The 21,818-nt window shown below is 37.8% G+C and overlaps 1 protein-coding gene across 1 annotated transcript in view; it reads right to left on the bottom strand.

Annotated features, from left to right (window-relative positions):
• LOC106054515 (receptor-type tyrosine-protein phosphatase U-like) overlaps window positions 1–21,818 on the bottom strand; it is a 34,113-nt gene that overhangs the window by 7,106 nt on the left and 5,189 nt on the right. The window contains exons 5-14 of the mRNA XM_056041557.1: window positions 19,704–19,799; window positions 18,026–18,226; window positions 15,680–15,897; window positions 11,656–11,817; window positions 10,749–10,917; window positions 10,036–10,177; window positions 9,061–9,160; window positions 7,159–7,383; window positions 6,189–6,360; window positions 3,472–4,525 (exon numbers count right to left, since the gene is read on the bottom strand). Of these exons, the coding sequence (XP_055897532.1) occupies window positions 3,472–4,525; window positions 6,189–6,360; window positions 7,159–7,383; window positions 9,061–9,160; window positions 10,036–10,177; window positions 10,749–10,917; window positions 11,656–11,817; window positions 15,680–15,897; window positions 18,026–18,226; window positions 19,704–19,799 (2,539 nt within the window). The remainder of the gene's footprint in view (window positions 1–3,471; window positions 4,526–6,188; window positions 6,361–7,158; window positions 7,384–9,060; window positions 9,161–10,035; window positions 10,178–10,748; window positions 10,918–11,655; window positions 11,818–15,679; window positions 15,898–18,025; window positions 18,227–19,703; window positions 19,800–21,818) is intronic.

The raw sequence follows: 21,818 nt of genomic DNA, 5'->3' as shown, positions 1-21,818 counted from the left end.
ATAGACCAGGAGTAAGGTGCAAAGGGGAAGATAGACCAGGAGTAAGGTGCAAAGGGGAAGATAGACCAGGAGTAAGGTGCAAAAGGGGAAGATAGACCAGGAGTAAGGTGCAAGGGGAAGATAGACCAGGAGTAAGGTGCAAAGGGGAAGATAGACCATGAGTAAGGTGCAAAGGGGAAGATTGACCAGGAGTAAGGTGCAAAGGGGAAGATAGACCAGGAGTAAGGTGCAAAGGGGAAGATAGACCAGGAGTAAGGTGCAAAGGGGAAGATAGACCAGGAGTAAGGTGCAAGGGGAAGATAAACCAGGAGTAAGGTGCAAAAGGGGAAGATAGACCAGGAGTAAGGTGCAAAGGGGAAGATAGACCAGGAGTAAGGTGCAAAGGGGAAGATAGACCAGGAGTAAGGTGCAAGGGGAAGATAGACCAGGAGTAAGGTGCAAAAGGGGAAGATAGACCAGGAGTAAGGTGCAAGGGGAAGATAGACCAGGAGTAAGGTGCAAAGGGGAAGATAGACCAGGAGTAAGGTGCAAAAGGGAAGATAGACCAGGAGTAAGGTGCAAGGGGAAGATAGACCAGGAGTAAGGTGCAAAGGGGAAGATAGACCAGGAGTAAGGTGCAAAAGGGGAAGATGGACCAGGAGAAAGGTGCAAAGGGGAATAGACTAGAAGCAAAGGTGCAAAGGGGAATGGACTAGCAGCGGTTCTCAACCTTTTTAGCTACGAGACCCCTTTTTACAATTGGCCACTATGCGGCGACTCCCATCCGTGGCATTATATTTTTCGCTAATGGTATAAAATCGTATTAATAATGAAACTATCTGTAACTTTATTACCTGCATTTATTTACTTTTATATCACGTGATCACTCTATAAATCTTTTTATACTTATGTGGCAATTATGGAAGCATTACGGAGCATAGTAAACAGCTAAGTCAACTGTATTCTACTTTGGTACAAAATTGTTGCTCCAGTGGGGACAAATATCAAGGTCATTGTGAAAGTTGAGCTTATTTTTGTTTCATCAGAACAAAAATTTTAGGGTAATCTTTGCGTCTTAGAACTTTTCCTTTCGACAGTAATCTCACTTCAGTGTGAAATAGCAGAACATTTTGGACGCATCAAACTCATTACATAGCTTGGAAAGCAGTGAACAGCTTAAAACACTCGATTTCACAGAATTGAAAGCAAAATTTAAAGCAAGAACATCGTTTTCTATTACTTCGTGTAATTCTTGTAGCATTTCCTGATATACGTCGATGACTTATATGTTTGCTGACTCAGTGTGTACCAAAAAAGAATTCCAGACCAACATACAAGCATACGTGGAGCAGCAACTTTGTAGATACTGCGAATATTTTTGCAAGAGATTTGATACTTTTTCAGAAATGAACACATTTGTCAAATACATGACGTGCTGTAGTAGTCATTTCAAGAAGAGAAACCAGTCTTTACAATCGCCATCCTCCCGTAAACATGTAACTGTGATCAATTTGCAACATCTTTGGATTCTTAAATAAATATCTGAAATGGAGCCACACAATTCATAAGTCTGCATCCAACATCACAATACTAGCCTTCACCTGTAATTTCAAAGAATACATGGCGCCGTTATTTGGAAGCCTGTGCTAAGCAGATGGGTAAGATGTTGGGACAGTTGGAGTGATTGCCCAGAGACGCCTGTTGGAGGGTGGTTGATGACCTATGCCCAAGACGGGACTACAAGCAGAGTTATATAATTTCCAGGATTATCTGATCGATAAATCACATGACAAGTCAGATTTTCTGTAAATAAATACGGAGTTTGAACTAAATTTAGTAGATCTAACAAATCCGGCTCCAATCATTACTAGAACAATAAATTTGGCCGCTGGCAAAAATCTGTTATGATGTTAGGTTTCATAGTTCTAACCATTCTGACAGCCACCAAATAAGAAGCTTCAACCGTTAGACGACTGCTATGTTTTGTATATATGCCAGCAGTAAAGTTTGGGCTTTCTTCACTCAGTTTACATTTCATCTTTGTCTACCACCACTTGACATCAAAATAACTTTCATATTGTTCAGATTCATTGATTCTGATAATAAAACTTAACTCAATGGACCTCATTCACCAAACGTACAAAAACACCATTTAGCCACGTGATTATCTATCTCTTCTATACAAATTACGTACTACACTACGGCTGTCACGTGATACGTTTTTTTTCGTTGTTTTATCAATATTAAAACGTGGCTAAATGTTGTTTGTTTACGATTGGTGAATGAGTTCCATTCTTGCTTTAACCATTGAAGTAAAACCATATCGTAAAAAATCGTCATTTTATTTTTTTTCTTAACCATCATTTTCACGAGTAGTTCAATAATGAAACTATCATCTTGTATATCATAGACTAGAACTTGATGGTGTATTACTAATTATAACCGGCTCTGGTTTTCAAATAGCCTACATGCATAAATCATCACCGTGGAAATAAAACTGTTACTAATACTGATGCTGCGACAATTGAATGTTTGAAATGATTCTGATTCAATTGTTTGCAATATCTATTCTAAAATTCTAGTTTAAAACAATAGTAGGTACCAATGAAAGAAATTGGCATAATGTCATGTTTTTTTAGACAATTTTTTTCCCGATTGTCTTAGGCGACCCCTGGAGAATCGTCATTCGACCCCCAATGGGTTCACGACAAACAGGTTGAGAACCCCTGGACTAGGAGCAATATAGACTGGCCAATTAAAGAGTTTTATGAAACGAAAATTTGTGACTTGCAATTTTGTGTACTTTATTATAAAGCATTTATGAGCAGTATAAAAGTGCTTTTTAAACTTTGATACACACCTATATATATTGTAAATAAGGAGGCAGTGTAGCTTTGTTTAATCTCTAAGAATGAAGATCATGCAATTTTTCATAATATACAAAGGGAAGATAGACTAGGGGCATGCTTTCAAAGGGATGTAAAAAAAAAAAGAAATATAGAGTAGTATTAAAAATGTTAAATGTAATAAACATAGACATAAATTAATATAGACTGGAAAAAGGAAGTAACTTCATGTAATTTGTTAACATGTATATCTATTGTATTCGGATTTCCGAATTATGAAAAATTGCATGATCTTCACGCTGAGAGATTTAAAAAAAAACACTAGTGAAAATATTGTAATAGTTATATAGGTTATGGCTGAAATAGATATGAATACTTAACTTTTATACTGCTCATAAATGCTGTATAATAAAGGACACAAAATTGCAAGTCACAAATTTTCGTTTCATAAAACTCTTTAATCGGCCAGTCTATTTATTTATGTCTATGGTAATAAAATGGTCATGTCTACGAAAGTAATGTGACTTTATGTTAGGTACTTAAAAAAACAACATAAAACGAATGAACTTCAAAATTAATCTCACAAACTGTAAATATTTGGTCTGTTTAAACAAATGACACTTTCTAAATGATGGTTAATCTTTACCTCTGATAAATAAGTCGCCAAAAGTCTAAAACTGTTGTTTCGTTAAAAGGGCTTTGTGCTGCTATATAGGCAGGCGTCTTTCTATAGCCAGGGACAAAACTTGCATTAATAAATGCGTTGGAAGAACACGAATCAGACTTTAGTCTGACTAAACTGTGATCAAAAGGTAAGAGGTTTTTGGATCTATTCAGACTAGGGAACTGCCGGGCTGTCTTGTCAGTTGCCCCTTCTGGCTTTGATCTCAGGTGTTGAAATTCATCAGCAAAAGATATAATCTTAGTCTCTGCGATGTTGCTAAAATTATCAGCATCTTTCTTGACGATTTCTACTCTGGACTTTTTGACTTCAATGCGTCTGCATTGTTGGTAATTGTAAATGGAAGTCCAACAGTCTTCAACGTTGTAGTCAGCCTCTTTGGGATGGTCGTCTTCAGAATTGACATATTCACTTCTTTTGCTTCTGTATCCTACGCTGGCATCATGAGTTTTTGTGCGACTGAAGTAAAGAAAAACAGCGACGGCACCCATTCGATGGCGTGTGTAAACAACAAGGGCGATAACCGCCAGAATGAACAGCAGAAGAAAAAGGCAGCCGATTATGATGCCAGCCGGATTCCCGTCCTCTTGCCTAGAGTTTGAGCCAGTGAAGACGCGAGGGACGGCTTGGACAGCTTGACCAACAGTTGTGTAGCTGCATTTGGTGTATCCGCCGTAAGAGCTACAGACCCCAAAGTAAAGGAGGTAGTAGCCTTGTGGTCGTAGGGGCGAGTTAAAATACCCGCCATACAGTTTCCCGTTACCCACAACGAAATAAACTCTGTCTCGCAGCTGTCTCGTGAACAGCCTGGCTGTGATATTGCCTGGCAGCGCATGGGCGTCAGCGTCTCTCTTATGCCTGGCAGAATCTCCTTTGTCACTGACCTCGTCCACTACGATGTAGTACTCATTGGTAGATCTCGTATCTTCCAGCAGAACTGGCGCTATGATCACTGTAATGTCCGTGTAGCTAGAATTGACCAGTACTGGACTGACTGGACTTGGAGGACTGACTGGAACTGGAATATTGGGAGTAGACACAAAAGAAGAAAATATAGATTTAGTATTTTAGCAATATCTCAAGATAAGAACATAATGTCATTGAAAGTGTCTTTAAAAGGTAATTAAGATAGATGAGATACTATTCTTGTGCAGATTTGAGTAATAGAACTCGAAACTGAGTAAAGGAAAGTTTTATAATAAGTTTTAAGCTAGCTGAGTATTTATCTTATGGTCATGTTTAATTTTAGATGGGTATATGTTTAGATTTACGTAGGAATTGCGAGGCTGAGATATAAAATTAATATTAGCATTAAATGAGATTATGTATCTTCATGTATATCATAATCCCATTGCTTAATTTAATATTAGATTGCCAATCATTAGAAACAGCACTTTTATTAATCCCAGAAATGTAAAGATAAATTAAGCTGCGTAGGGAATAATTGCAGTAATGCCACACTCTATGCCCAGTGCAATGTGAATTGAAAGGTGGCACGCCAGATATTTCGTACGGGCTACTCGAGACTGTTCTACCACCACTTTCCATAAGAGACCGCATAAAACCCCCCACAAAAAAACAACAGCATGGTAAAAAGTTTAGATCGCTTTTGATTGTTTAATTATATAGTTTACGTGTTGTTCCTTTATTTAGTTCTAATGTCTGCCTACATTTAATTACGACTGAAAATAGGACGATTCTTAATATAGATACATTCATTAAAACAAATTATTTGCACAAAATCTTTCAAGAAAATTTCATAATTTCACTTGGCTTAGAAAATTCAGCTCTTTTCTACATATTTTTGCCATATCCGTCCTCTGTTGAATCAGCTGACTACATAGTGTGATCTACCTTTTTATGGATCGTCTGCTGATTTGTTTAATGTTTTCCTTTAGGCCTTAAAGTTTTGTACCGTGATTTTTTTTCTCCAGAATTTGTTGGCTAGTATTTTCCGAATCCAGCTGCTGCCAAGATTTTACCCAATACCCGTGGAAGCAAGTCGACTTTTGAGATGGTCTTTGTAGAGCTTAAAAGAAGTGCATCTTTTTCGCCGTTCTCCGTTTTGTAAAATGTTTTACATTGTTTCGGATGTTTCTTCAGAGTTGAAGATAATTACTTCCTAGTCCAAACCTCCCGCAGGACGACGGGGGATGGGAGCGGGCAGGGTTTGAACCCTCGACCGTCGATAAATCCAAACGACAGTTCAGCGCGCAAACCGCACGACCAGGCCCTGTTCAACTCAATGAGTTAATTTCTCTTGGTATGCAGCAGCTTTTAATAGGAATAGTTTCAGATCTGACGATAAACACGCTTAGCATTGCCTCTATATTGGCGATTTAGTACAACATTATTGTTTGATTAATTATTTTTTCTATATCGACTATCCTTCACATTTCTTCAACTATCATTTAGTCTGTTAAACCATGGGGCAACAATCATTATCTGTCGACAGTCTTTCTCCATTGCTTTCTGTCTTTTGTCTTGAACAGAACCTCTTTCAAAGACATGCCAGTCCATTCTTTAATGTTGTCTTCCATCGCTTTCTCTGCCTATTCTTCTTTTCCCTGTTAGTGTTCCCTGAAGGAAGCCCTAAGGTCGACTATACATCATGTTAAAAAAAACGTCAAGACTAGTCGACCTTACAGGGATAATAAATATATTCGAATGGTCTCACTTACCTGTGCTAAAATCATGCACCACTCTAGCTAGTACACCGTTTCGCGTCATAACTGATAGGTCTATATTATAGGTGGTCGAGGGAGTTAGTCCACACCAGAAATGTGTTGTCATGGTGACTGTAATCCCAGGAGAGATACCGGGTCCAGATTTATTGGACTCAGCGAAGTTTAACTATATTAAATAAAGAGAAAGAAGAATTCTGAAAAAAAGCGAGTAGGTCTTCTACTAGAAAAGCAAAAAATCAAACACAGAGGACACATTAACGAAACTCTACAAAGAAATGATTGTGCCACTTCTTATTACGATGAGCTCTAAAGGTATCACACTATTGCGCCTCTAACTAATACATTTTGATTTTATTATTTCATAGAAGTGCCATTCAAATAAGTGATGACAAAATGTCTAAAGATGAAAATAATTTGCATATTAGTTTTGATTCAAAAGGGTGGATACTTTTTGTCGTTTTCATTACAACATAAAAGTTGAGCAAGTTATTTAAACACGTTTTTTTTTACTGGGTAGGAAGAGAAATTCAATAAAAAAAATGTTCTTACGAAAATCTGAGTAAGTTAAGAGATCTGGCAGAGATGCAAAAAAACAACAACAACAACAAAAAACAATGATATTATTTAACAAACTCGGACTAAGAAAATAAACCGGTAATCGCTACGTCTTTTTACATTTTTTTAAAAAAATTTGAAATATTGTAATGAGCTTAAATTAGAGAAATAAGACCATGGAGTTAGTGTTTTAACACACACTCGTAGGCGTCCCACGTGGTTCCGTTGTTTGGTAAACTTTTATTGTCGAGTGGGGGGAATGAACATATGTTTTTTCATTTTTGATAGATGAATATGTTAGATATTGTTAGCTGCTTATAGAAAAGTTGAAAAAAAAATGTGCAAACTAATGAATGACTTATGGGTAAAAAAAAAAAGTAAATCCTAGAACTAGATGCACATATCTTACCTTTAGTTCAGTGATTACTTTCTCAAATTCTCTGGGAACAGACCAGGAAACATTTATACAGGTTGTGTTTCTAGAGGTCAAAGTTAAAGAGGTGGACATGGCTACCTGTGGGTCAAATAGTTCTGTGTACACCTCCAGTGGCAGTGATGTGTTGGTAGATGTGATATTGTCCAACAAAAACTTAGCAGACAAAAATATGAGGTAATAGACGTTGGGTATTAGAGCCTGGGGAATAAAATAAAAGAGTTATAAATAATAAAGCATTTGAACTATTTAATAGATTAGAGTTATTTTTTGTATACAAGAAGGAAATTATTTAACAGCGACATGTTTAATTTGAGACAGGAAAACATTTGTTTTCATTGTAAAATTATAATTTTAGATTGCGTGTTTAAAAACAATCTTTAATCCATCTTGCAGATGTAATAGTTCGATATCCTTACTATTTTAAATCCAAAAAGGATCTCAAACTACAAGATGTCCTTACTTATGTAAGAAACCTTTCTTTTATACGCTGCCATTGGTTAATTCAAGTGAATAGTAACTGACTGAAGGTATTGACTAGGTTAGTGTTTGTAGTAACCTAATGAAACACTACAAGAAGACATGTCTTGATCCTAGGCTTTATTGAACAAGAAAGACAAAACAGTTCACGATAGCACAGTACACACCCACAAGCTGACCTGGACACCAAGACATTTTGACACACAAGAATAGATCAGTTCACAACACACAAAGTGAACATAAATACACAACAGTGTTAATTATTATTATGGCTAAACTGTTATACGTAACTTGCAAATAATTCAAATACTTAATGTAAAGTTGTGCACTTTATCCACCAACATAAGAAGATAAGATAAAATATTTTGAGAATAAAATGTAAATTGATTAGCAGGCTACATCCCAATAATGGCTAATTTGATTTCATATTACTTTCAAAAATACTAATTTAACGGGCTGATTGGATTTAAATAGTTCATTTTTGTATATCAACTCGCTCTGTCGGCCTGGTAAAAAGTTTGTACACGTTATTTCTCCCACACCAAATTTCGGATCAAGCTGACAACACAAAATATCAATTAAAAAATTAACCACTTAGTTAATTAACATTTGGTAACTAATTATTTTGTCTGGTATCGAACAAGGGGGGATTGTACTTGACTGATGTGGTGATATAAGTTGAATTATTTCAAATATAAACTATGTAGAAAGAAATAGATGGCGGCTTTAAAGTTTGAAATTAACAAAAGGTAACTATAAACCAACTATTTTCGTAAGCACTTCTCTGACGCAGGGGTTAGTATGTTGTCTTAAGAAGGCTTAAATAGGCTTGAGACCTCGAGTTCAGATCGTTTAAATTTTTTTTTCTTATTTTATAAATGCATTTAAAAAGCGATCAGGGTATTCTTCTTTTCCCCCCCCCCCCCTCCCATACCTGACTGGTCCAGACAATTGATAGTGTCATAACGTAGTGAGAAAGCTGAAAGCATGACATTGCTCTAAACAAAAACATTTGGTCAAAATATTTTTTAATGGCACAGATTTATTGCTGTTAGTCTAGATCTGATTCAAACAAATGGATACAAATACGTTGAAAATAAGTTTCGCTATTTTTCAAATATTTTTAAATTTAAGTTTCAAAATGTGTGTTAAATCTCATAACATCTGTCCCTTGATTTTATCGTAGGGGTGCTGTGATATTTTGCGTATCCAAATTCCGCCACTTTTCCCGGTCAGAAGTTGTTCTTAGCAGGATATCAAGAGAGAGGCTGGATTTTCTTCGGACGACCCTTTCTTCATCCTCCCTCCACTGTACCTGGATCTTTTCTATAAGTTGACTCAAGCTACAAAAACAAGCACAAAAGTAGATTTCAAACTTCTGTCTGCATAGAGACATACCTGGTTGAAATAGCCTCCAACCATTTGTCTCTCACCAACAAGAAAATGTGTCTTATTGGTCATTTCATTGGATGTGAACTCAGCACAGACGTAACTGTCCCTGGTGTAAACAAAAAATTAGAAATAAATAGGTTCTAGAAATATTTTCTGTTATAACAAATTAAAAGTTATAAATTTATTTTGTAACTGAATTTCATTCATTCAAATGAGTTATAAATTAAGATGCTTTTCATTTAGTTTAAAGGTAGTCTCGTTCCTTATGAAAGAAAATGCCAGGGATTTAAAGGCCCATGCACATTTGGAAGTTTAAAACATTTTTGTGATTAACTTAGACATAACCCTTTACCCCACTCCCTAACAATTCTTTCTCTTTCATCTTCCCTCTCTCTTTCTTTCTCTCTCTTCTTCCCTCTCTCTTTCTTTCTCTCTCTTCTTCCCTCTTTCTTTCTTTCTCTCTCTTCCTCCCTCTCTCTTTCTTTCTCTCTCTTCTTCCCTCTCTCTTTCTTTCTTTCTCTTCTTCCCTCTTTCTTTCTTTCTCTTCCTCCCTCTCTCTTTCTTTCTCTCTCTTCTTCCCTCTTTCTTTCTTTCTCTCTCTTCCTCCCTCTCTCTTTCTTTCTTTCTCTTCTTCCCTCTTTCTTTCTTTCTCTTCCTCCCTCTCTCTTTCTTTCTCTCTCTTCTTCCCTCTTTCTTTCTTTCTCTCTCTTCCTCCCTCTCTCTTTCTTTCTTTCTCTTCTTCCCTCTTTCTTTCTTTCTCTTCCTCCCTCTCTCTTTATTTCTCTCTCTTCTTCCCTTTCTTTCTTTCTCTCTCTTCCTCCCTCTCCCTTTCTTTCTCTCTCTTCCTCCCTCACCCTTTCTTTCTCTGTCTTTCTCCCTCTCCCTTTCTTTCTCTCTCTTCCTCCCTCTCCCTTTCTTTCTCTCTCTTCTTCCCTCTCCCTTTCTTTACCTCTAAATACTCTTTAATTCTAGTTGACTTACTTTGAACTCCGGGGTTGGACCACTATTTGATAAGACGAAACTGGCGCGTCAGTGACTTTCAATGACTCAATAGCGATTGTGACGGTTGCATTAGTTGATCTAAGCAGCACAGGCGTGAGTGGTGTCGTCGGCAGGGCGATATCTGAAGTGGCAGTCCCACAGAGAAGTAACACAATTCAAAGGCTCATTATACACACGTATGCGACAATTTAATATAGGCTCCGGTTTCTCAACTAAAATGTATGCATCAATATTTATTTGACATTTGTATATAAAAAGGTGAATGAAAGTTATCTGCTCTTTGTTTACACTTTGATTTTGAAGATCCCCTTTTACGTTCGTTGAGAAAAAAGAAGAGAAAGTGATACGAAGAAATGCAGTGGCGATATCATAGAACGGGAAAGAAAAACGCAAAAAAATGAAAAGGAGATAAAAATAGAAAATAAAACAAGGTCAAGGATGCCACATTGAAAGATCTCTGTTTTCAACAAAATTAAAATGACTTTGTGCCAGACAGAACTTAGAAACTGTATTCTACAGACGAGAAAAGTTTTAAAGACATTACAATTTGGTTCAATCTACTTCCGTCTTCTAGACACCGGATACACCCAATAGCTTGCTAGTTTTAGATTGGCCTGCATGTATTAAACATCTCTAATCAACATATTATTACAAAGTAGGAAAAGACTGTTTTGATATAAATATTTCCTTACCGGTGCTAAAGTTTGCAGTTGCTAAGGATACAACACGGTTGTTGTTATTGGCAACTATTGTGACGTTATAGAGAGTCGAAGGTCGAAGTTCACAGACTGCTTTCAGATAGGTGCTCTGGTCAAGAATTAGCTGATAATTCAAGCCATAAGTCAATGATGTTACTGTCAGCTTATACCAGACACAACAAGAAAAAATACCACATTGTAAATAGGATTTTAAAATTTTGATGGTGTTATTTTAGCAATATAGTTTAATCAGGACAACAAATTAAATAATCGGAATAATAAAATAGTGGGATAATTAAACTTACTCTTTAAAGGGACATACATGAACTTAAAAGTCTTTTTAAATTGTTAAATTGATTTATATATTTATTTTGTCGTTCAATCGCGTTAATCTTTCGCTTCTCTCTTTTTTCGGGTTTATATTCACTAATAGAAGAAGCATATAAAGCCCCCAATAAAGAGGCAAAGAAAAGAGGCCCAAGGATTCCTATGATGATAAAGTTAAAATTGAATAGCGCAAATTCTGAGATTTCCTTTAAAAAAAAAAGAAGCTATAACCATGAACTTATAAACAAAGTTTTGATAACCCTGATTGTTCGATAGTGTTACATAGTCTGGTTTTGGATGGATCTGTTAACATGCTTGTCTTTTTTGTCATTGTAAGAGGAAGTATAATCTGAATAAACCACTACAAGATGCTATTAATTTCTTGTATTTAAAAATAAACGATAAGTTAGTCACCATTTCCACTGTAGAGTTCCAAAAAGACTCAGATACACATTTTTTTTGTATAGTCACAGTCAAAGAAACAAAGTAATGGAACTTTATCTTAAAGTTAACAAGTTCGATAGATCTCACATTTTTTAAATGAAGTCCCACATTACGAGATGTTCCTACTTACAGTGAAGTTCGTGACAGACATTAAAACATCAGTAGGTAACATCCAGGCAAGAAAGAAACAATTTCTTGTCCTTGACACCAGAGTCAGATCAATCAGTTTCAATGTCCTGACTTGAGCTACTGAACCGTAAGGGCCTACATCATCATCAGAGACCGCTGCCGCCTAGTTGAATAAATAAAACAAGTTGTCAAGCTGACTGTGTATTACTTACTAATTAAATTAATTCCTTTATAACGTACACACATACACATACACGTACATATTACGCTGAATTATAAATGAAATGCTTTTTATCACTAAATAGAGTAAAAATCTTCATTAGAAGAGAACAAAGTTGCTATATCATCAAGCTAATGATTTTAATGTGACACGTTGACTCTTGTATCTAGAGAACAAAGACTTCTGATCAAATAGAGTAAGAGACATGTTGACATGAGTATGACACAATCATATCGCCACCATATGTATGCGCCTAAGCACAAAGTCTCCGTACTGAGATTTTAATTTCTTGTAGGCGTTCCAGGTATTTGGCAGTGTTTGAGGTTTCACAGTCTTTGTACAGGGCAGGATCCCAGCATGCATCAGTTTTATCGTTCTCAAGACCTAACATACCATTAAAACATGTCATCATCTGTCTTAGCACCCTGCCATCTCCTGTCTTAGCACCCTGCTACGTCTGTCTTAGCACAGTGCCATCGTCTGTCTCAGCACACTGCCATCATCTGTCTTAGCACCCTGCCATCTCCTATCTTAGCACCCTGCTATCGTCTGTCTTAGCTCAGTGCCATCGTCTGTCTCAGCACACTGCCATCTTCTGTCTTAGCACCCTGCCATCTTCTGTCTTAGTACCCTGTCATCTTCTGTCTTAGCACCCTGCCATCTCCTGTCTTAGCACCCTGCTACGTCTGTCTTAGCACAGTGCCATCGTCTGTCTCAACACACTGCCATCATCTGTCTTAGCACCCTGCCATCTCCTATCTTAGCACCCTGCTATCGTCTGTCTTAGCTCAGTGCCATCGTCTGTCTCAGCAGACTGCCATCTTCTGTCTTAGCACCCTGCCATCTTCTGTCTTAGCACCCTGTCATCTTCTGTCTTAGCACCCTGCCATCCTCTGTCTTAACACCCTGCCATCTTCTGTCTTAGCACCCTGCCATCTTCTGTCTTAGCACCCTGCCATCTTCTGTCTTAGCACCTTGCCATCTTCTGTCTTAGCACCCTGTCATCCTCTGTCTTAGCACCCTGCCATCTTCTGTCTGAGCACCCTGTCATCCTCTGTCTAAACACCCTGTCATCTTCTGTCTTAGCACCTTGTCATCCTCTGTCTTAGCACCCTGTCATCTTCTGTCTTAGCACCCTGCCATCCTCTGTCTTAACACCCTGCCATCTTCTGTCTTAGCACCCTGCCATCTTCTGTCTTAGCACCCTGCCATCTTCTGTCTTAGCACCCTGCCATCCTCTGTCTTAGCACCCTGCCATCTTCTGTCTTAGCACCCTGCTACGTCTGTCTTAGCACAGTGCCATCGTCTGTCTCAACACACTGCCATCATCTGTCTTAGCACCCTGCCATCTCCTATCTTAGCACCCTGCTATCGTCTGTCTTAGCTCAGTGCCATCGTCTGTCTCAGCAGACTGCCATCTTCTGTCTTAGCACCCTGCCATCCTCTGTCTTAACACCCTGCCATCTTCTGTCTTAGCACCCTGCCATCTTCTGTCTTAGCACCCTGCCATCTTCTGTCTTAACACCCTGCCATCTTCTGTCTTAGCACCCTGCCATCTTCTGTCTTAGCACCCTGTCATCTTCTGTCTTAGCACCCTGCCATCTTCTGTCTTAGCACCCTTGCCATCTTCTGTCTTAGCACCCTGTCATCCTCTGTCTTAACACCCTGCCATCTTCTGTCTTAGCACCCTGTCATCCTCTGTCTAAGCACCCTGCCATCCTCTGTCTTAACACCCTGCCATCTTCTGTCTTAGCACCCTGTCATCCTCTGTCTAAGCACCCTGTCATCTTCTGTCTTAGCACCTTGTCATCCTCTGTCTTAGCACCCTGTCATCTTCTGTCTTAGCACCCTGCCATCCTCTGTCTTAACACCCTGCCATCTTCTGTCTTAGCACCCTGCCATCTTCTGTCTTAGCACCCTGCCATCTTCTGTCTTAGCACCCTGTCATCCTCTGTCTTAACACCCTGCCATCTTCTGTCTTAGCACCCTGTCATCCTCTGTCTAAGCACCCTGCCATCCTCTGTCTTAACACCCTGCCATCTTCTGTCTTAACACCCTGTCATCCTCTGTCTAAGCACCCTGCCATCTTCTGTCTTAGCACCCTGCCATCCTCTGTCTTAACACTCTGCCATCTTCTGTCTTAACACCCTGTCATCCTCTGTCTAAGCACCCTGCCATCTTCTGTCTTAGCACCCTGCCATCTTCTGTCTTAGCACCCTGTCATCCTCTGTCTTAACACCCTGCCATCTTCTGTCTTAGCACCCTGCCATCTTCTGTCTTAGCACCCTGTCATCTTCTGTCTTAGCACCCTGCCATTATAGAATATGTGCTACACTGCAACCAGAACGCTACTTTAACGAATAAGAAAGAAAAACGAGTCAACGCCCTCTTGACTTTTATCTCTCATGTTATTTGTACTCTAAGCTGTTATCTAATGTTTATCACACAGTCCAGTGACTTAGCCAGGTCCTCTTGTTACCGATTCAAGACTTTGTTGGTTGCCCCTTCTAGTGGCGTAGCTAGGGATTTGACGGGCCGGGGGGGGTGGACCTCTTTAGGGGCTCCTGCATTTTGACATTCGATATCATGACATGAGATAATGGCGTAATATTTAATATAAAGACAAATTTCGGACACTCCTTTTGGAGCCCCCCTCAAGTGAAAACCCTGAAGGATTTTCAATTTTAGACACTCCCTCCCTCTAGCTACGCCACTGGCCTCTTCCTTCTTACAAGATTACAACATGGCGACAAAGAAATCCAGTCGTCCTGTTCAGTACATTGACAAAAAATGACTTCAATGTAGGCCTATTACCATATTTGACTAGTAATAGTGTCGTTACACTCAACACAGTCAGAACTTTTGACAACTAAAAATGTCTTAACACTTTTAAGTTGTAGTTCTTTTTAAACGTAATATCGTGTGTTTCATATGAACAAACAAATGTTGAGATCTTTTCTTATTTCTAAAACATATATTCGAAAGAATCGTTGACCATTGACAAGCTAGTGTTTTGTCTTCATAAAACATCAGTAGATATTTCCTTTCTTTTCTATCAGTATACGATTGATGGTAAAATCGTGTTATTCTGTCCTTCCCAATAGAATCAAAGGCCATCTATTCTAAACATTTACCTGTTTGTTTCAATGGAGAGACTAGCAAAAAACCCCCCCAAAAAAAACATGGATTGGAAAACGAAGCTGTGTCAAAGATTATACATTTCAATTCTTGTGTTCAAGACATTTTTTTTTTCATACTTTTTTTTTCAAAGGCCTCTGTAGGCCCCATTGGTCTTAGGCCCAGGCGCAAAGAATCTCTTCTCGCCATGGATGTTGCCCCAATGATCACACCACCTCATACAGAGGCGTAGCTAGGTTGGAGGAGGGAGGGGGAAAATTTTGAAAATCCCCTCGGGGGCCCCCAAATTGGTGTTTTTATATTAAATATAACAAAAAATTCGCAAAATGAAGGTCCTCCAAAGAGATCAAGCCCCCCCTCCCGGGCCCCCAAATGATGGCAAATTCCTAGCTACGCAACTGACCTTATAGTATCTCTGAAACTCTAGATCTAGATACTACTATTTGTTTAGTGTCTTTTAATTCTAAACAATTTTTCCCAAATTCTACTTGTATATATATATATTTTAAAGTTATTTATGTTTGCTTTTGAACTCACGTTCTGCATATGCAAATTAAAGAGGTTAATAAAACCTTTGGTTATATTTCTGTGCCTTTTAAATGAAAAATTACATTTAATCGAGATCTGTTGAATAACAGGCCCTATATAACAAAATAGGAAGATTTACCTTTATATAATAAGTTGTATCCGGACTAAGCTGGTTTAGAATCGCCGGTGAATTTTTGAAATTCGTAATTTTAATGAACTCAGAAGAGTTAAAATCTTGAAACTGGCTGTAAGCCAGCGTGAGGGAAGTGATACCGAGACTTGAATCAAAAGGTTCGAAGGTCAAGGTGGCTGTTGAATAGGTCATTGTCATAGTCGCGATCTCAACCGCTGGAAGGCCTGTGTAATAGGAATGCATTAGAATATTAGCTAGTGTAAGAACTCGTACATATATTACATCAATTAGATCTTATTAGATCAATTAAATCTTATTAGATCAAAAACACGTATCAGATCAATCAGAAGTTATTAGTTCAATTGTGATAAACTCGCTTTTTAAGATTTCCAACAAGATCACTCATCATCACTCGACCAAAGAAAGGCGATTTACAACTACAGCAGAACTACCGCACCATTAGCCTCATAAGCCATCCCAGCAAAGTCCTGTTACAAATTATATCAAACCGGCATGGCCACTCTGAGTGACAATTGAAAGGCTATACAGGTACTATAAGCATTAGAGCAGTGGTTCCCAAATATTTTTGTCTCGTAGACTCCTTGGTCATGTTTTCTGGTTTTCTGTAGACCCTATGCTTAACTAGCAAATTTTTTCAAATTCATCAACATTTTTTTTTTTAAATTTATTTCTAACTGTAGTGAGTTGAAGAGTAAAAAAGTAATTTAAAGCTACACATTTAGTTATAGAGATATATATTTTTTTTATTCAAATTTAAAACAATTAAAATAACAATTAATATGTACTACTGGAATCATCTAATACACTGAAATTATTTTTATTTTTTGCAGGTTTATCATCCGTTGCTACGGATATTCTGTTTCATATAGGAATTTGTTGTTCTATTAAGTAGTCCTTCAAACATTAAATATTAAGTAATTCATTAATTAATTTGTAAAAGTTTTTGCAAAGATCAGTTTCTCGTCTATGTCTTGATCTTAAGCGTGTGGCTAAAATATTTAGTCCGCGAAGCTGTTTTGACTAACAGGAGAAGGTGGCGAAGGCGAGTAACTATCACCTAAACCAGTAAGCTTCGAGCAGGAAAGGCTCATTGCCTTGGCTGGCTACCCACCTAGCAGAAAGAAAACTGAATTCAAAACTCTGCTGCCTTGCAACTATACCCAAACATGGGAAAGGTTTTGTGGGTCAACCCTGAGGAAAAATCAGGAGCCGGCGACTCTTAGGTAGTTTGCAGCTCACAGCCTGTTAGAGCGTGTGACGCCGCTAATCGCAAAATGTATTTATGACATTTGCAAAGAATTACATAAGAAGATTTAATGTTATAACTCATAACACAGATGTGATCTTGAAATGTTTTGTTGCTTAAAGAAATTCTTTTAATATTATCAGATGTAGGTTTGTGTAAAACAGTTTTTAAAACTACAATGGCTGGTAAATTCAATTTTTATCTATAGTGTATAATGATTAAAGAGCTATAGTAAGACGCTCACAAACCATCATCTTCTCTATATGATGTCTATGAGAGATTTTGTGGGTCTATTCTGAACTTTATCTTTGAGTGTTCAAAGTTTTTCAAATCATTATTTTGTCAGGGTGGCATTGTCTCAAATGATCCTCCAGCGTCATTGGTTTCATATTGTCGTAAAATAAAAATATATATCATCTACTAGTGTAGGCAAGAAGGACATCAATGGGATGTAGAAAAAAATATTTTAAGTCACGACCTGCTTAAATGAAATCTATTATCGTAGACCCCCGTGGACATCTCATAGACCCCTCATTTTATTTTGTCACTTTCGTAGACCCCTAGGAAGTCTTCGTAGACCCCTGATCTATATAGACCACTTTGGGAATCACTGCATTAGAGGAAGAATGACTAACTTGCACTTCGCTAATGACATGGTCTAGAAGGACAAACTAGCTGACTTGGTGATGCGCATAGACACATCCCATTTATAGGCATACAGCCGACTAGGCCTACTTATATTTAAAAGAAATCTAGTCAGAAAAACTTAAAACAAAGTTGAACTTCTTTTTCATCCATAGTGTCCAAAGATAAAGGATGAGCGCAGTATTTCACGTGGATCCATCTGAGACCTACATAGTTTGCAACATTTGACGTAGACAAAGCAGTAGTCTGCCGAATTTATATTTTTGTCATCAACGCCTGTCCTCGGCAAGAGCTTTTCTTTGGGTCTCAAATATGTGTCTCACGACCTTTGTATGACTTCTTCAGCCGTACTGGTTCCCTAATATTAAAAAGCTAATATCAATAGTTTTCAAAGTACAAAGTCCATTGCACGTAACCCTAACTCTACAACCATTACTTACTGTTGCTTAATGTTGTAAAGTTGATCTGACTGTAAGGACCTTTCCCAATACTGTTGACATAAGTGACCAGTACTATGTATGATGTACTGGGGTATAGATCTCTCAGTGTATATGTTGTGGCATTGGTAGGCCAACTGAGAGTTGTGTTGCTGTTAACAGAGTATGTCCGTGTAACAAGCAGTTCATACGAAGACAGTTCACCTGAGAAATGTATTAAAAAAAACATTTGTATTATACGTTAACATGTGAAGTACATTTTAATGTTAAAACATAAGTATATACAGTTAAAACATATACCTTTAATAATAGGATCGAAGATATTTTTGTAGTAGTTGTAATATGCCGTGACCTAGCAACAATAGCGTAAAGGGTTCTTTGCAGGGGTTCATTGACTAATTGGCGACCACAGTGGTCATTGGAAGATAGTTGTTTATTCCTTTAAATAAAAACCTACAAGCATTAAGTGTCTATCATTTGCAAAAAGTCTTGAGACCATCTGAGTATCAGGTTTTACACACAATAAGCCTTGAAAGGAAATATTCCATACTGTTTGTTTATCAGGTTTTACACGATCAGCCTTGAAAGTAAAAATAACCTACTGTTTCGTTTGACAGGTTTCAAATGCGCAATCAGATAAGACGATTGTTAAGTCCAAGCCCGAGCCTCCTACAAGAGGGTAGGGGGGCAGCAGGGGTGACGGCGGACGGAGGAAATGCTCCCGTCGCCTCAGCGTGGCACCTCCGTGGAAACGTCCGCCCGAGGAAGCGGAAAGGCTAAGGGCGAGAGCAAACAGGGCTCCCAGTGAGCTACCACTGTATGCTCTAGCGAGTGTACTTGCACGTGGTGGGGGTGTGAGAAAGTCTTGCTAACCAGTTCGAAACCCACCGCTTCGTTCCCCAATGGGGGCCATACGGGTGGTGATGACTCCATAACGGGGGCAATGGCACATTATAGGAATAGGGAGGCTCCCCCGTGGGCTCTGCCTCCGGCCTCGTATGGGAGAAGGAACACATTGCGTGGCTTATTTGACCGTGCCCCATGACCAAACTGACGTGATTAAATGATCATCAAGTTGCTGGGTGACTCCAGACAGAATGTTCGGTAAAGAGCCTATTCCTTATCCTTGCCTCGGGATGATATCCTTTCCCAAGTCACATGGTTCATAAAAGGGATGCGGATCATCTCGAACCATACGTGGACATCTCTACGGTGACGGCGGACAGTGTTCGAACTAGAGTCCGTTTTAACGACATTCTGTAGTGCATACCACCGACCAGGCAGCCACCCTGTTCATGAAAGAGTTTGTTCAATAAAAAAAAGTCAAGTGACTTAAGCTTATTGATCAGGATTTCATGTAATAGATCTATGTGTGTTTGGATAGTCTGCACATTAGTCTGCACATTAGTCTGCACATTAGTAGCCTTCGTTCATGCGTGGTTCTTTTTCAATATTCAGGCTCCATAGTTTACAGTTACTAAATGAATGAAATTATTTAGTTTGAATGAAATTCTATCCAAGACAAAGGCGGAGAGGAAATGAGAAAGACGGTTGGCAGATCTTGTGCCTCAACGATTCAACAGACTAAAGGACAGGTGAAGGTGAAATACTTGACATTTTGGTTTCTATTTAGACATTGCACTATCAACATTGAAAAAGTGGCTAATTTGACTGCTCTCACCTTTTCTTTGTGCACATTCAGGGGGTTGCCAACTAAGAACTGCATGATACGACTTAAGGCTTGTTACACTAAACTGTGTTACTTGGCCAGTCGGTGCTGAAACATCAACAAATATGTGATAATGTCACAATGGACCTCCTTCACCAATCGTAAACAAACAACATTTAGCCACGTGATTCTATATATCTTCTATACAAATTATGTAATCCATAAAGGCTATCACGTGATACGTATTTTCATTGTTTTATCAATATTATGACGTGGCTAAATGTGTTTATTTACGATTGGTGAATGAGGTCCATTATTCATCTGTAAATAAAAGACTTAATGTATCTTTAGTTTCTTAATAATTTTTCTTAATTAATAACGGTATTTTCGACGTTAAACCCATCAGGCACTAGCTTTCTTTAACCTGACGCTAAGTGGCCTTCAAAAGAGACAGATGGAAAATTGTCCTTAAGGGCTCAGGATACACACCAAAAAGGAAAACTAACGCCGAAGACAGGCTAAGATGATGAAAAAATCCCTTATTCGTAAATCAGTCACCGGCAAACAATCTTGTCTTTATTTATGTAAGACACAGTTCGGTCGGCCTAATTAGGTAACAAAAAAAAAAACAACTGTCTTCCTTCTCACTATTTGCACTATTCCCATATTTTATAATTATTTATGCATTCATCAAATACAAATTACATTTTCAATATCATCAATTATTTTACATAATTATCTATGATACTTGACGCCTTGACGGATGAGCTTATTACCGTGCAAGGGACTAAAGCAGTGATTCCCAAAGTGGTCTATCTACGAGGACTTCCAAGGGGTCTACGGAAGTGAAAAAATAAATTGGGTGTCTATGACCTGTAAATGAGGGTCTACTATAGTGAATCTCATTTAAGCATGTAATGACTTTAAATTTCATTTCCGATTAATGATTTTACCTTAGTTAATCCTTTCAATTGTAACTCTCTTAGTCTAATGAGTTGTTTTTATTTTTAAATTTTAACATCTTATTTTAAATACAGGAAAGTAACATTGTACATGGCCTTGTTAAAAAGAACTGTAGAAAGTACAGTGTTGGTTACTAGTCATTTGTTGTATTCGTCCTTGTCGAACAAGTCATTCCATATGTGCTTTTTCTGTAACAAAGTTTTAAGCTAAGTTACAATGAAACTATCTAACCTGGAACATCATTTGAGACAATGACAACATGATTAAATAGATTGATATTTGAAATAGCCTACTTTCAACACTTTTAGTTCAGAACAGTAGAACAAAATGTTTGATTAAAGATCCTAAAAGAAAAGAGGTTTGTGAGTGTCTTACAATTTTTTTTCTTAGGCCTATATCAAACTCCAGAAAACTGCACTATTAAAAGCCACACACATCTGATATCATAGTAAAAATTTCTCTAGACAACAATACAGTTCCAAGGTGTAATGGTAAGAGGAGTTAAGAAACTGAAAGGTTCTTATGTAATTACTTTCCAATACATACTTCTAAAAAAAAAAGCTGGACTAGTTAACCTTGCCTGATGATATAGTGTTATTATTATCATGCTTTCTTTTTGCTATGAATTAAGAAATCCATAAAGAACTGCTCATTGCCTGAAACTTTGATCAATTGCTCCATCACAATAAAGTATGATAGTTGTCGAAAGGCTTATGTTTGACAATATTTATTTCTGAGTTCTTGGGTGCTAAAAATCCAATTTTAACAGACTTATTCCATAAATTTAATGAGGGTAACTTACGCTACAAGGTGATTACCTAAATTTGATCAAAACGAAGGCATAATCTCAAAGTTTCTTGTGAGGATTAAGTAATGAAGCATACAATAGATTGGATCATCATCTAATCGAGAAGTTATGATAGATTAAGTCTAACTAAATTGAACCCTAATGTTGAAATTTTACACAAACTTGCTATCCAATAGGCCAGTGTTTCCCAAACTTTCAACACATATACCAAATATGCGTACCCCTTCAATAATTTTTGTAAATCTAAGTACCCCCCCCCCCCGCCTTTAAAAAATGAATAATTGTTGAAAATAATAAATGAACTTTAGGGAATACTGCAATAGGCGTTTCAGTCAATTCCTATAATGCATATTAAA

Source organism: Biomphalaria glabrata, chromosome 9, assembly GCF_947242115.1.
Source record: "Biomphalaria glabrata chromosome 9, xgBioGlab47.1, whole genome shotgun sequence".
NCBI classification, from domain to species: Eukaryota; Metazoa; Mollusca; class Gastropoda; family Planorbidae; genus Biomphalaria; species Biomphalaria glabrata.
Note: the sequence above shows the minus strand (reverse complement) of the source record. Positions and strands in the feature narration are given on the sequence as shown.